The following is a 15,949-nucleotide window of genomic DNA, read 5'->3' on the forward strand; positions in this document are numbered from 1 at the left end:
GAAACAGACCCTTCAGTCCAACTTGTCCATGCCAACCTAATATCCTAACCTAATTTAGTCCCATTTGCCAGCACCTGTCACTTCCTATTCATGTCCCCATCTAGATGCCTTTTAAATGTTGCAATTGTATTAGCCTCCACTACTACTTCTGGCAGCTCATTCCATATACACACCACCCTCTGCGTGAAAAAGTTGTCCCTGAGGTCCCTTTTAAATGTTTCCCCTCTCACCCTAAATCTACACCTTCTAGTTCTGGACTGTCCCCATCCCAGAGAAAGAACTTGTCTATTTACCCTATCCATGCCCTTCATGATTTTATAAACCTCCATGAGGTCACCCCTTAGCCTCTGACACTCCAGGGAAAACAGCCCTAGCCTATTCAGTCTCTCCCTATAGCTCATATCCTCCAACCCTGGCAACATCCTTGTAAATCTTTTCTGAACCCTTTCAAATTTCACATCCTTCCGATAGGAAGGAAACCAGAATTGCACACGATATTCCAAAATTGGCCTAACCAATGTCCTGTACAGCCGCAACATGACCTCCCAACTCCTGTACTCAATACTCTGACCAATAAAGGAAAGCATATCGAGTGCCTTCTTCACTATCCTTCTTCTATCCGCGACTCTACTTTCAATTGATTGTATAATTCGCAATTCTTCATTCCAAAGGTTTAGCAGCATTAAGACAGCATTCTACTTGGCTTCTGTTTTATTTCTATCTGCCATGTCTTCTGACCCTCAAAATTTTGCTTTACACATTGATATCCCAACAAATTTTAGCAACCTCTATATAAATGGTACCTTCAAGGCTTCTTTTTTCCAGAGAAAACAAGCTTATCTTATGGAACTTGTCCTGACAAGTTACTACCCAGAATCATGTTTTACTGCTTTATTGTGTTCTATGATATCTAGAAGGTACAGCATACAAACAGTAATGGACTATGCTCCACGTCAGCCTCATCACACCCTAGCTGGTCTCACTAATAGCAGAATCTTTGATTCCTTTTTCCCTCATGTGTTAATCTAGATTGCCCTTAAATACACCTCTGCTATTCACCTTAAGGACTCCATGTAGTACATTTCACATTCAAGGCACTTTCTAGATAAGGAAGTTACTCCCTTACAAAATATATTATCTATTAATTATAAATTAATATTCTTTCCACAATTCATAACCAGAACTGTTGATTGTACCTAATTAGTATGTCAAGATAATTTCATTTGATAAATATTCTCATGTCAGATACTGTACAGAATGAAGATCCAATACGCTGGAAAAGCATTGCTTTCTTTTAACATTCAAGTATGGCAAGTTCTATTTCTCATGTCAGTCAAAGTGGCTTTTTGAGTGCAGCTACTAGTTTACTGGTAAATGTGGGGCAGTTTTGATTTTGTAATGCACTAAGAAGTAAGTTAATGCCATTTAATTCTAATCCAGTGATGTTTTCATGCCTGTGGTTAGAGCTGCATGGTTGCCCCATTGCATTCTTTACCATTTTCTGCATCTCTTGTATTCTTAACTTTAGGCTGAAGCTGGAAGAGAAAGACTTGAGACCTTTTCATAAAACTCTAAAATTTCTGGTGTTTCTGTGGAAAGTTGTATTTAAAGGTAATTCGTAAAGAAAATTAGTTCCATTACAGATTGCTAAAGATAAACATCTGGTGATGTGTTCTGAACTGCTGCATGCATGGCAGTTTATTTTGGTTGGGAAAAGGTTGGAGACACAAACAACATGAACTATGGCTGTACACCCAAACTGCCCAGTGCAAAAAAAAATAATTCTATCACAACAGCTATAATCATTTTATACTCAAGATTCTCTAATGAATCCTCAAATTCATTTGGTTACTAAGACAGGGAGATACACCAAGAAGTGTTTCAACCTGGATTGCGTTGGTACAACAGTAATGAATTATTATTGCATTAATTGGGCTAAGGGTAGATCTGCTATGCCCTTTCAGCCATAGAATTCTGATTGGGACTCCAGAATAGAAAAACAGAAAGCTAAATTTTTTTTAAAGCACGAGGAAAAAGCTAGGATTACAATATTCATCAAGAGTTTACCCATGTTTTCTTAGACCTGGCTCCCAGCAGCAGCAGTGTAAAACACAAAGCTCTTTCAGAACAGTTTCAGTTCAGGACCCAGTAGATACTTTACAGAACACAGAAGGGGGACTGTTGTCACAGCACAACATAAAAATTGGGATTCCAATTTTCCATGTTCCAGAAGCCTGTGGTGACAAATGGGACTAATTATTCTGTTAGAATTTACACAAATAATAGATATAAACTGTGATCATGGCCTGAATCAAAAACAGAAGTTGCTGGAGAAATTTAGCAAGTCTGCCAACATCTGTAGGAGGAAAGCAGAGTTAATGTTTTGAGTCCAGTGACACTCTGATCTCTTCCCACAGATTTTGCCAGAGATGCTGAGTTTCTTCAGCAATTTTTGTTTATGTTTCGGATCTCTAGCATCCACAGTTTTTATTATTTTATATTATCATCATTACCTCTTGGGCTTCTGGGGTACAACACAATTTAATAGCTAAGATCTTTCTGCTATTTTGAATACAATCCTAGTAATATTGATCTAAGGATAATTGCATAAATACTTTCATAATGTCAAGCAAATGTTTAAAATGCTCACGTTGATTTCTACACAAATAACAATTCCAAACAAATAGGTATTTAAGTAAATCTGGACAGTTTCTTTTAAAAAATAAATCTACATAATGTACAATCGTTAATAAAACAGTTTTAAAACCATTTCCTCTGTTATGTGCAGAGATATTCAAGAATCACATGTGTGTTGAAATTCAATAGAGATCCTTCTGAAATTTAATTTGGATCCATAGAACATCTTAGACTTCAATTTCATTTTCCACTCCTTGATGATGTTCATATGATGTCCTGGTCTTGCTTTCCAAGCCTATAGAACAAAACACACATCAACCATACAAATATATGAAGAAAGACCAGAAAGGCTGTTTTAGCTATTCATGTAGAGATTGAGCAACATGATGTAGGTGTTTCCACTCATGCCAGCAGCCACTCGAGATTTTGTAACATACATACGAAGCCAATGATTGAGAAGATTCTTCTCCAACACTTGAAGGCAACCGAATGAGCTCCAGGAACTCAAACTGGCAAAATGGTTCATTAAGCAACGTCCCACCTACTGTGTGTGCAGTAGGATCAGCTGTAGTGAGGAACCATCAATCTAAATCCCTTTTATATGGATTCAGGGACTTTGCAAACTCTGTACAAGTAGGCAACTTATTCCAGAGGCCCCTAATCCTCTATAATAAACAGAAACTTGTGTTTAATATTGTTCTGTACATATGCAAGCATGGAATTAGATGTCATATAAATGCAGTTATCAAGGCATAGTCATGCAGCATATAAGCAGGCCCTTCAGCCTACCATTCCTATGCTAACCAACAAACACTCAACTACATTAATCCCATTTGGTGATTTCAATTACCCCAGGGTAGACTGAGAAAATGCTAGAGTATGGGGCATAGAAGGGGAGAAATTCCTGCAACACTTGCAGGAGAATTTTCTGGAACAGTACATTTCCAGTCTTACCAGGCAGGGATCTCTGGAATGGTAGGCCTAACATATGATGAACACCTGAGGATCCTGGGATTGTATTCATTAGAGTTTAGAAGGTTGAGGGGAGGTCTAGTAGAAACTTACAAAATAATGCATGGCTTAGAAAGAGTGGACACTGGGAATTTGTTTCCGTCAGGCGGGGAGCCTAGGGCACGTGGGCACAGCCTTAGAATCAATTTAAAACGGAAATGAGGAGATAATCCTTCAGCCAGAGAGTGATGGGCCTGTGGATACATTGCCACGGAGCGCAGTGGAGGCCGGGACATTAAATGTCTTCAAGGCAGAGATTGATAAATTCTTAATTTAGCAAGGTATTAAGGGATACAGGGAGAGTGCGAGTAAGTGGCGTTGAAATGCCCATCACCCATTATTGAATGGCGGAGTGGACTCGATGGGCTGAATGGCCTTACTTCCAATCCTATGTCTTATAGTCTAATGGTCTTATGGAGCTGTGCTGGATCTGGTCCTAGAAATTGAGGCACGCCAACTGGAGAACATTAGAGTGGGGAAGATTCGGGAAAAGGCAATTATAATGTAACAATGTTCAATATTAATGTGGAAAAGGATAATAAGCAGTCAAGGATTAAGACCAAAACTGGAAGAGGGCAATTTTAGGGGTCTAAAATTTGAACTAAAACCCATATATTAATATCAAACATTTAGTGAAGGGGTTCATAAGGAACAAGCAGGGTAAACTGCTCACTGAAGCAAAGGATATGGCAGAAGTACTACATTAATACTTTGCTTCTGTCTTTTCCAAATTAGAAAATGGTGACAATGGCCCAGTTGAGCAACTGAACAGTACAGTAACAGAGAAAGAAAAGGAGATTCAAGGCTAGCAACACTCCAGGTATAGACGTCGCCAGGCCTAGCTGGGATGTGTCCAAGAATTCCAGGGAACAAATCGCAAAGCTGTTGACAGAAATTTGCCAGGCTTTTCTGAACAAGAATTCGTTACGCAGGACTGGAGGGTTTCAAATGTGACACTCGCGTTTAAGAGAGAGGCAAAGGATAACCCAGGAAACTACAGACCCGTCAGCTTGACATCAAAAGTGGGGAAATTGATGGAGGCCATACTACAGAATAAGGTAAATATACATGTATTTTTCTCCAAATTAATACTAGATTGTCAAGTTTTGTCAAAGGCAGGTCATGTCTGACAAATTTAGTTGAGTTTTGACAAGGTGACACAGGCAGTGGTGAGGGTAGGGCTATGGATGTTATATATTTGGACTTTCAGAAAGCATTTGATATGCTACCACCTGGCAGGTTGGTCAGCAAATTAGAAATATGTGGGTTTGATGGGTCCTTGACCGCATCAATTAGAAATTGGTTAAAAGATAGGGAACAGAGTGTGAGTATAGTTGGGTATTTCTCAGATTGGAGATGAGTTGAAAGAGATTGGTGTTGAAACCCTTACTTTTTCTGATTTAAATAAATGATCTGGAGACAGGTGTTGAGGGCAAAATCTCTGAAGTTTCACATGCTACTAAGCTGGGGCGAATGATAAATTGTGAGGATGACACTGAGAGACTTTAGAGGGACATTGACAATTTGCCAAATGGGCAGACACCTGACAGATGAGTTTCAATGGAGAGAAATGGAAGATAATGCATTTTGTTAGAAGAAACACAGACAGACAATACATACACGCTCAATGGTACAACTTGTGAGGGGAGTTCAGGAGCAGAGAGACCTCGAGGTTCACATACTTAATTCTCTGAAGATGGCCAGGAAAGTTAAAAAAGCTCAAAAATAGAAATTGCTGGAAAAACACAACTTGTCTATGAAGAGAAAGCAGAATTAGCGTTTCAGGCCCAGTGACCCTTCTTCAGACCATTTCCAGCAATTTCTGTTTTTGTTTCTGATTTCCAGCATCCGCAGTCCTTGTTTTTTTTGTTTAAGTTAAGGTGACTTACAGGATCCTTGGTTTTATAAATACAGGCATTGAGTATAGAAGCAATGAAGTGAAGCTACACTTCTACAGATTGTTAGTCAAACCACATATGGAGAATTTGTTCAATTTAAGGAAGGATGTTACAAGGCCTGGAGACAGTGCAAAGGAGACTTACAATAATGTTAACCAGGAATGAGGGATCCTAAACACAAGGAAAGATTTAAGAAATTGGGTTTAGTCTTGGAGCAGAGAAAATTAAGGAAGTGACCTTACTGAGGTGTTCAAAAGTCTGATCAATTATGACAGGGTAAAAAATAATATTCTGTTTCCACTATTTGGTATATCAGTTAGGGGTCACAGTTCCAAAACTGTCAGTGAGAGAGCCAGGAATGAGATGAGGACCATAAGACCATAAGACATAGAAGTGGAAGTAAGGCCATTCGGCCCATCGAGTTTCTCCACCATTCAATCATGGCTGATGGGCAATTCAACACCACTTACCCGCACTCTCCCTGTATCCCTTAATTCCTTGCAGGATCAAGAATTTATCAATCTCTGCCTTAAAGACATTCAACGTCCCAGCCTCCATTGTGCTCCGTAACAATGAATTCCACAGACCCACCACTCTCTGGCTGAAGAAATGTCTCCTCATTTCTGTTTTAAATTGACCCCCTCTAGTTCTAAGGCTGTGCCCACGGGCCCTAGTATCCCCGCCTGACGGAAACAACTTGGCAGCGTCCACCCTTTCTAAGCCATGCATTATCTTGTAACTTTCTATTAGATCTCCCCACAACCTTCTAAACTCTAATGAATACAATCCCAGGATCCTTAGCCGATCATCATATGTTAGGCCTACCATTCCAGGATCATCCATGTGAATCTCCGCTGGACACGCTCCATTGCAAGTAAGTCCTTCTTGAGGTGTGGAGCCCAAAACCGGACACAGTATTCAAAATGGGGCCTAACTAGAGCTTTATAAAGTCTCAGTAGCACATCACTGCTTTTACATTCCAACCCTCTTGAGATAAATGACAATATTACATTCGTTTTCTTAACCATGGACTCAACTTGCAAGTCAACCTTTAGAGAATCCTGGACTAGCACTCCCAGATCCCTTTGTACTTTAGCTTTATGAATTTTCTCACCGTTTAGAAAATAGTCCGTCCCGTTTTGAAAATAGACCTCGCATTTGCTCACATTAAATTTCATCAGCCATTTCTTAGACCACTCTCCTGAACTGTCTAAATCTTTCTGCAGCCTCCCCACCTCCTCAGAACTACCTGCCTGTCTGCCTAACTTCATATCATTGGCAAACTTTGCCAGAATGTCCCCAGTCCCTTCATTCAGATCATTAATATATAAAGTGAACAGCTGCGGCCCCAACACTGAACCCTGCGGGACCCCACTTGTCACCGGCTGCCATTCCGAAAAAGAACCATTTCTCCCAAATCTCTGCCTTCTGTCAGACAACCAATCCTCAATCCATGTCAGTAGCTCACCTCAAACACCATGGGCCCTCACCTTACTCAGCAGCCTGCCGTGAGGTACCTTATCAAAGGTCTTTTGGAAGTCTAGATAGATAACATCTACTGGGTTTCCCTGGTCTATCCTACTTGTTAACTCTTCAAAGAACTCTACAGGTTTGTCAGGCACGACCTCCCTTTACTAAATCCATGCTAACTTATTCTAATCCAACCCTGCACTTCCAAGAATGTAGAAACCTCATCCTTAATGATGGATTCTAGAATTTTAATTTTAGAATTATAGGCTAATCGGCCTGTAATTTTCCATCCTTTATCTTGATCCTTTATTGAACAAGGGGGTTACAACAGCGATTTTCCAATAATCTGCCACTTTCCCTGACTCCAGTGATTTTTGAAAGATTACAACCAACGCCTCCACTATTTCCTCAGCCACCTCCCTCAGAACTCTAGGATGTAGCCCATCGGGGCCAGGAGACTTATCAATTTTTAGACCTTTTAACTTTTCTAGCACTTTCTCTTTTGTAATGGCTACCATACTCAACTTTGCTCCTTGACACTCCTTAATTGTTGGGATATTACTTATGTCTCCCACAGTGAAAACTGATACAAAGTACATATTAAGTTCTTCAGCTATTTCCTTATCTCCCATCACTAATCTTCCTGCATCATTTTGGAGCGGCCCAACGTCTACTTTTGCCTCTCGTTTGTTTCTTATGTATTGAAAGAAACTTTTACTATCCTTTCTAATATTACTGGCTAGCTTACTTTCATATTTGATCCTCTCCTTCCTTATTTCTCTCTTTGTTATCCTCTGTTTGCCTTCCCAATCTTCTGATTTCCCAGTGCTCTTGGCCACTTTTTAGTCTCTCTCTTTTTCTTTGATACATTCCCTGACTTCCTTTGTCAGCCATGGCTGCCTAATCCCCCCTCTCTGGATAATCTTTCTTTTCTTTGGGATGAACCTCTGTACTGTGTCCCCAGTTACACACAGGAACTCCTGCCATTGTTGCTCTACTGTCTTCCCCACTAGGCTCTGCTTCCAGTCGAGTTTCATCAGTTCCTCTCTCATGCCCCTATAATTACCTTTATTTAACTGTAACACCATTACATCTGATTTTGTCTTCTCTCGTTCAAACTGCAGACTGAACTCTACCATATTATGATCACTGTATCCTAAGTTTTGCCTTACTTTAAGATCTTTTATGAAGTCTGGCTCATTACATAGCACTAAGTCCAGAATTGCCTGCTCCCTTGTGGGCTCCATCGCTAACTGTTCCAAAAAGCCATCCTGTAACCATTCTATGAATTCCCTTTCTTTGGATCCACCGGCAACATTATTCACCCAGTCGATTTGCATACTGAAGTCCCCCGTGATTACCGTGACCTTGCCTTTCTGACATGCCCTATTTATTTCCTGGTACATCTTGCGTCCCTGGTCCTGACCACTGTCGGAGGAGTGTACATAACTCCCATTATGGTTTTTTTTTGCCTTTGTGGTTCCTCAACTCCACCCACACAGACTCCACATCATCTGACCCTATGTCATTCAGTGCCATAGATTTAATTTCATTCCTAACTAACAAGGCAACCCCACCTCCCTGTCTTTTCGATAAGGTGTAAATCCTTGGATGTTTAACTGCTAGTCCTGAACTCCCTGGAAACAGGACTGTGTGATGCCTACCACATCATAATCATTCACGATGATTTCTGCTGTTAATTCATTTACTTTGTTACAAACACTACGAGCATTCAGGTAAAGTGCCTTAATGCTAATTTTCATATCCTCATGATTTCCATCATCCCTAGTATTATGTCCTAAGTTATCCTTCCTTTTTGCTTCATTCCTAGTCTGCCTTGAACTTAAACCCTGCACACTTGCTAACCTGCTGTTTATCTTTCTACTTGACTCCATACTCCCTGTTGCTTTCCCTTTCCTTCCCCCCGATTCATAAGTTCAAATCCTAGTGACCACCCTGTTTATCCTTTTCACCAGAACACTGGTTTCAAATCTGTTCAGGTAGAGACCGTCCCAACGGTACAGATCTCCCTGGTTCCAAAACTGATGCCAATGTCCCATGAAATGGAATCCCGCTTTCCCACACCAATCCCTTAGCCACATGTTTACTTCCCTAATTTTCTTATCCCAATGCCAATTAGCACATGGCTCGGGCAGTAATCCAGAGATTATGACCCTCGAGGACCTGTTCTTCAATTTCCTTCCTAGTGCTTGATACTCCCCAAACAAGTCCTCCTTCCTAGTCTTGCCTATGTTGTTAGTCCCAACGTGGGCTACAACAACTGGATCCTCTCCCTCCCGCTCCAATATCTTTTCAAGCCGGTTGGAGATGTCCTGCACCCTGGCACTGGGCAGGCAACACACCATATGGGACTCCCAATCCAGCTCACAAAGGATACTATCTGTCCCCCGAATTATAGAATCCCCTATAACAACTAGTTGTCCTTTTGCTCCCCCCCCCCCCTTGAATGGCCTTCAGGACCATGGTGCCATGGTCAGCTGGCTCATCCTGTCCACAGCCCTTTCCCTCATCCATACAGGGAGCAAAAATTTCATACCTGTTGGACAAGGTGAAGGGCTGAGGCTCCTCCACTCCTGAGCTCAGAATCCCCCTACCTGCCTCACTTAACAGTCACACCCTGTTGTCCCTGATCACTAACTGAATTTGAACTACTTAATCTAGCGAGTGTGACTGCCTCCTGAAACAAAGCATCCAGGAAGTTCTCCCCCTCTCGGAGAAACGTCTTTACTCAGAGTTTTTAAGATTTGGAATACCATGTTTGGGAGAGTGGTAGATTGAAAGTGATGAGGGCTGGAGAATGGGATTAGCTGGAGATGTGACAGACATGATAGGATGAATAGCCTCCTCCTGTACTGTAAAATACCATGATTCTAAAAATAATGGAAAGGAAGGTTTCCTTTATTTTGAGAATCAAAATATTTGCGATCAAATCTAATTATGCTTTTACATAAATCAGATGTTTTTCTTATGTGCACTCATACTTTCAAAAGGAAACACTTTGAATTGTCTTCCTTTTTGCACTATTCAACATTCAAGACAACCGGTAAGCAAGTTGTTATTGGACCAACAGAGTTTTGGGAGACTTGTAAGAAAGTATATCATATTAACAAAGCAGAATTGTTTAATCTGGTTCCTACACAATATATTCACTGAAGATTATCTCGATTTGCTATTTGGATTCTTAAAGGAGGCAAAGTACAACTGCCATGAGTGGATCCAATATTGAGACAGTACGGGAACATTACCCATATCTTTCATAATATACAGATAATTATCTGCCTTCCTGTTTTTGCTACCAAAGTGGATAACTTCACTTCATCTGCTATGTATTTGCCCACTTACTCAGCTTGTGTAAATCACACTGAAGATTCTCCGCATCCTCCTCACATCCCATCTTCCCACCCAGCTTTGTCTCACCTGAAAACATTGAGACATTTCACTTGGCTCCCTCATCTAAATCATTAACATACATTGTGAATAGCTGGGGTCACTGGCTCCCACTCTGTGAAAAACTTGTCTATTCCTATTGTTTCCGGTCTGCCAGCTAGCTCTCTATCCATGTCAGCACACTACCCTGATCCCATGTGCTTTAGTTTTACACACTAATCTGTTTCATGGACTTTTAACAAAAGCCTTCTGAAAGTCCAAATAATCCACATCCACTGACTTTCCCCCATAACCCTACAGGCTACATCCTTGAAAAAAGTCCAGTAAAGTTGTCAGCATGATTTCCCTTTCATAAATCCATGCTGACTGGTCAATTTTGTCACTGTTTTCCAACTGCTATTGAATCTTTTATAATGGCCCCTACATTTTCCCAATTATTGATGTCAGACTAACCAGTAATTTAAATCTGAGATAAATAAAGTTTTGCTAAGCAAAGGCTCAAGGGGCTGAATGACCTATTCCTGTTCCTATGATCCCTGTTTTCTTGCTCTCTCCTTTTTTAATAGTGGCATTACATTAGCAACTCTCCAATCCTTAGGAACTGTTCCAGAGTCTATAGAATCTTGAAAAAAGACCACTAATGCATCCACTATTTCTCGAGCAACATCCTTGAGTACTCTGGGATGTAGATTATCGAGGCCTCTGGATTTATTGACTTCAATCCTATCAATCTGCCCAACACTAGTTCCCTACTAATACTGATTTCCTTGAGCTCCTCCATCTCATAAAACCCTGTATTCCTCAACTTTTTTAGGACATTTGCAGATAGAACTAAAACATGTATTTAATCGTTCTATTGTCTCTTTGTTCCCCATTATAACCTCTCCTGGTTCTGAATGTATTGGACCTGCATGTATACTAATTCTTTTCTCTTTATACAGCTATTGAAGCTTTTATAATCGGTTTGTTTGTTTCCTGCAAGCTTTTCTTCGTACTCTATTTTCCTTTCTTAATCCTTCCCTGTGTCTTGCTTTGCTGCAATATAAAGTACTCCCAATCTTCAAGTGTGCTGCTCTTTTCAGCCAATTTGTATGCTCCTTCCTTGATTCTAATATTATCCCTAATTTCCCTTCTTTGTCATAGCTCGCTCACCTTTCCAGTTTTAATTTTAAGACAGACAGGAATGAACAACTACTGCAAGCACTCTTTAAATGTTTGCCATTGCCTAACCACCATCATCCCTTTAAGTAATGTTCCCAATTTATCATAGCCAGTTCATGCCTTGTATCATTGTATTTCCCTTCATTTAAATTTAGGAGCCTAGACTCAGAATCAACTGTGTCACACTCCATCTTAATGGTCACTCTTCCTGAAGTGGCCTCACAGCTAGATTGCCAATTATTCCTTTCTCATTACACAGTGCCCAGTCTAGGATGACCTGTCCTCCAGCTGGTTCCCCAACATATTGATCCAGAAAACAATTTCAGACACACTCCAAGAACTCCTCCTCTATGTTGTTGTTACTGGTTTGATTTGCCCAATCTATAAGTGAATTCAAGTCGTCTATAATTACAATTGTAGCTTATTGTTTGTGTCTCTAATTTCCTTTTAATGCCTTCTCCAACATTATCACTATTGTTTGGTGATTTATTGATTCTTGTCCTTGAATTTGCTGCCCATCACTTATTTCCCATTCTGTCTTTTGTTTTTGCTTTCATTTCCATCTCTGGATAGGTTCCCATACCCCTGCTAATTTTAGTTTAAAGTCTCCCTACCGCACTTGCAAATATGTCCTCCAGAACATTAGCTCCTGTTCCCATGATCCCTGTTTTCTCTCTCTCTCCTTTTTTAAATAGTGGCAATACATTAGCGACTCTCCAATCCATAGGAACTGTTCCAGAGTCTACAGTGTCCTGAAAAATGACCACCAAGTGCATTCACTATTTCTCGAGCAACTTCTAGGAGCCCAGATGCTCCAACCCATGCACTGGTTCCATAGAACATACCAGCTTTAGATTATTCCAGTAAACATATTAAATTGAAAGATTTTTCTGGATTTTTAAAAGACTAACCTTCTCCATGGTCTGAATCCTGCTGATTTGATTTATGTAGCAGTTTTGGCCCTAGCAAGCCAATAATAACTGCTCCGATGGGAGCCGTGATCAGGATTCCCAGAAAGGCCACAGTGAGAACACTCAACCCGTACTCTGTTGCAGTCTTGTCATTTCGAATTCGTGCCATGTCCAAAGCTACAGAGCCAATGGCAGCCTAATTCAGCACAAAGAAACAAGGTTTTCTGTGATACATTCAGCTCTTTCGATTATGCAACATATTATGAAAAACTTGAAAAGAGATCACACACCTATGACAAAGCTTAATTTGAACACTTAACATGTACACTGAGCAACAAACAGACAACAGTTTAATAATTGTCCAAACTGAAAATGATAAGTTAAATATTAGAGATACTATACAATAATGCTAAGGTTGTTCAGAAAGCATATGATGTTTTGGCTTTCATTAACAGGGGGATCGAGTTTAAGAGCCGCGGGTTTTGCTACAGCTTTACAAGTCCCTGGTGAGACCACACTTGGAATATTGTTTCCAGTTCTGGTCGCCCTACTATAGGAAAGATACAGAGGCTTTGGAGAGGGTGAAAAGAAGGTTTACCAGGATGCTGCCTGGTCTGGAGGGTTTGTCTTATGAACAGAGGTTGACGAAGCTTGGACTTTTCTCTGTGGAGAGAAGGAGGAAGAGAGGAGACCTGATCGAGGAATACAAGGTCTTGAGAGGCATGGATAGAGACAGTAGCCAGAGACTTTTCCCCAAGGCAGGATTGACTGGCACAAGGGGTCACAGTTTTAAGATATTAGGAAGAAGTATAGAGGAGATATCCACGGTTCTTTATGCAGAGAGTTGTGAATGCATGGAATGCGTTGCCAGCTGTAGTGGTGGAAGCAGAGTCATTAGGGACATTTAAGCGACTGCTGGACATGCACATGGACAGCAGTGAATTGAGGGGTGCGTAGGTAAGGTTATTTTATTTTACATTAAGATTAATCCTCAGTACAACATCGTAGGCCGAAGGGCCTGTTCAGTGCTGTACTTTTCTATATTATAATGCTTCATATTTATGGTAAGTACAGACATAGATTTAAGTTTCATCACATTTTTTTCTTTTAAAAGGTTTACAAGAGTTGCTCTGCTCTGACACAGAAGCAATCCTTTTCCTGCTATTTCCCGAGGATGAGATCTCTCTCATACCACTTAAAGAACACTTGATACTTCTTTCCATGGTAGTCTTTCCTTTGTAACCTTTGCTTCTTGTGACCAATCTATGCTCCTTTTATCAGTCTCTATTAAACGCTTAAATTTTCCCAACATACGCTAACCTTATATCCTATCAGTATTTCTCCAATATGCAATTCCAACCAGATACTAACTACATGTCTGACTTCAGCACACATTGTTAATGCACTGGATGTCAGTACCCTCTCCTTCAACAGCTTTGACTTGCAAACATTGCTCAGGCCAGATGTTTGAACTCAGCCGTGACAAATGTCAATGCAAACCTATTGTCATAAACACAGGGCACAACTTTATTTCACCTTTCATTTCCAAACCAAAATGCATCAACAGCCTTCAGTCCTCAATTTATTAGTAAATTGCCCTTTGAACACATTTTTAATATCAGGTTTTAGAGGTACAGAATATGGACTAAATGACCTTTGACTGTGTAACACATAACAATATGAGAAGTTGTAGAAACTGAACTGGACTGGCCATATAAATTCAATGGTTTCAAGAACAGATCAGAGGCAAGGACTCCTGCATCAAATAACTATCTTCAAGGCATAAGTCAGGATTGTGATGGTATTGTTTTCTGTTGACATAAAATGGCCACCAAGGCATTTTAGCTGACATAAAATGGCCAAAAAGAGATTAGCAGCTACAGAAAGCAGACTTTCATAGCCAGACATGTAGCCTCCAAACAGAGTTACACAGGATAAGATAATGAATGGTCCCATGAAAATCATAGTAGGGTTCTGGTGAGAAAAGACAGGGGTATTTAATAATTAAATTTCTGTAGACAAGCAGCTTTAAACACATAAGCATTGTTGATAAGGAGCATCCTTGAGAAATCTAGACAGCAGTGACCTGGGCACTAACCACAGTCCCAAGTTTGTTATTTAATAAAATGTGGAAGGAAAAGTCTGACCCCATAGTATTCTGAACTTTTTAAGCAATTGTAAATTAGAAATTCAAAAATACAAACTAACACGAAGAGATTTAGCTAAATTCCTATGAACAGTCAACCTGACACAGTAAAGAGATGATTTGGAGATGCCGGTGTTGGACTGGGCTGTACAAAGTTAAAAATCTCAGAACACCTGTTCTTATAGTCCAACAGGTGTATTTGGAAGCACTAGCTTTCGGAGCATTGCTCCTTCATCAGGTGGTTGTGGAGTACAAGATCCAAAGACACAGAACTTATAGCAAACGTTTACAGTGTGATGTAACTGAAATTATCTATTGAAAAAAGACTTGGATTGTTTGTTAAGTCTCTCATCTTTTAGAATGACTATGTTGATTTCAGTTCTTTCATGCGTAAATCCCAGAACATTTTTTTAAAAGTTACATTCTCAAGTGAACTTTAACAATAGGTGCCATGTTGGCCCAGATAATGTATTGAAAGGTGTGAGGTGCCCTGTGTGAGGCTGTCCGTGCCCTAATGTTCAGACTGATTCTATTTCTAAACAAGGGATTTACAAAATCTTACATGGATTCATGCAATTTTTGGGCAAAATAAAATATAATTCTGCAAGTACAAATTCACTCCACAAACTTGTGTGTGTGTGTCTGTATAGGAGTGTCTGTGAGAGAGTGTGTGTATGTGTATGTTTGTGAATCTGAGTGTAAACTGCTATAAGTCTGTAAGAGGATGCATATGTGGGTTTGGATGTGAGTCTGAGGGTGTGTGTGTGTGTGTGTGTGTGAGAGAGAGAGAGAGAGAGAGAGAGAGAGAGAGAAAGAAAGAGTGTGCAGTGCAATGGGGTCACCCTTGGTGTGACATGAACCCAAGGTCCTGGTTGAGACCAGTTCCATGGGTACCGAACTTGGCTCTCAGCCTTTGCTTGGCCACACTGAGTTATAGAGACATAGAGATGTACAGGATGGAAGTAGACCCTTTGGTCCAACTGTCCATGTCGACCAGATACCCCAACCCAATTTAGTCCCACCTGCCAGCACCCAGCCCATATCCCTCCAAACCCTTCCTATTCATATACCCATCCAAATGCCTCTTAAAATGTTGCAGCCTCCACCACTTCCTCTGGCAGCTCATTCCATACAAGTACCACCCTCTGTGTGAAAAGTTTGCCCCTTAGGTCTCTCTTATATCTTTCCCCTCTCACCCTAAACCTATGCCCTCTAGTTCTGGACTCCCCGACCCCAGTGAAAAGACTTTGTCTATTTACCCTCTCCATGACCCTCATAATTTTGTAAACCTCTATAAGGTCACCCCT

The 15,949-nt window shown here is 40.5% G+C and overlaps 1 protein-coding gene across 1 annotated transcript in view; it reads right to left on the bottom strand.

Moving 5' to 3' along the window:
* Positions 1–595: 595 nt before the first annotated feature.
* Positions 596–15,949, bottom strand: part of LOC122539553 (sodium/hydrogen exchanger 9B2-like) — a 129,569-nt gene continuing 114,215 nt past the window's right edge. Inside the window, exons 12-13 of the mRNA XM_043674535.1 lie at positions 12,497–12,692; positions 596–2,932 (exon numbers count right to left, since the gene is read on the bottom strand). Of these exons, the coding sequence (XP_043530470.1) occupies positions 2,865–2,932; positions 12,497–12,692 (264 nt within the window). The 3' untranslated portion in view covers positions 596–2,864. The remainder of the gene's footprint in view (positions 2,933–12,496; positions 12,693–15,949) is intronic.

Source organism: Chiloscyllium plagiosum, chromosome 32, assembly GCF_004010195.1.
Source record: "Chiloscyllium plagiosum isolate BGI_BamShark_2017 chromosome 32, ASM401019v2, whole genome shotgun sequence".
In the NCBI taxonomy this organism is placed as follows: Eukaryota; Metazoa; Chordata; class Chondrichthyes; order Orectolobiformes; family Hemiscylliidae; genus Chiloscyllium; species Chiloscyllium plagiosum.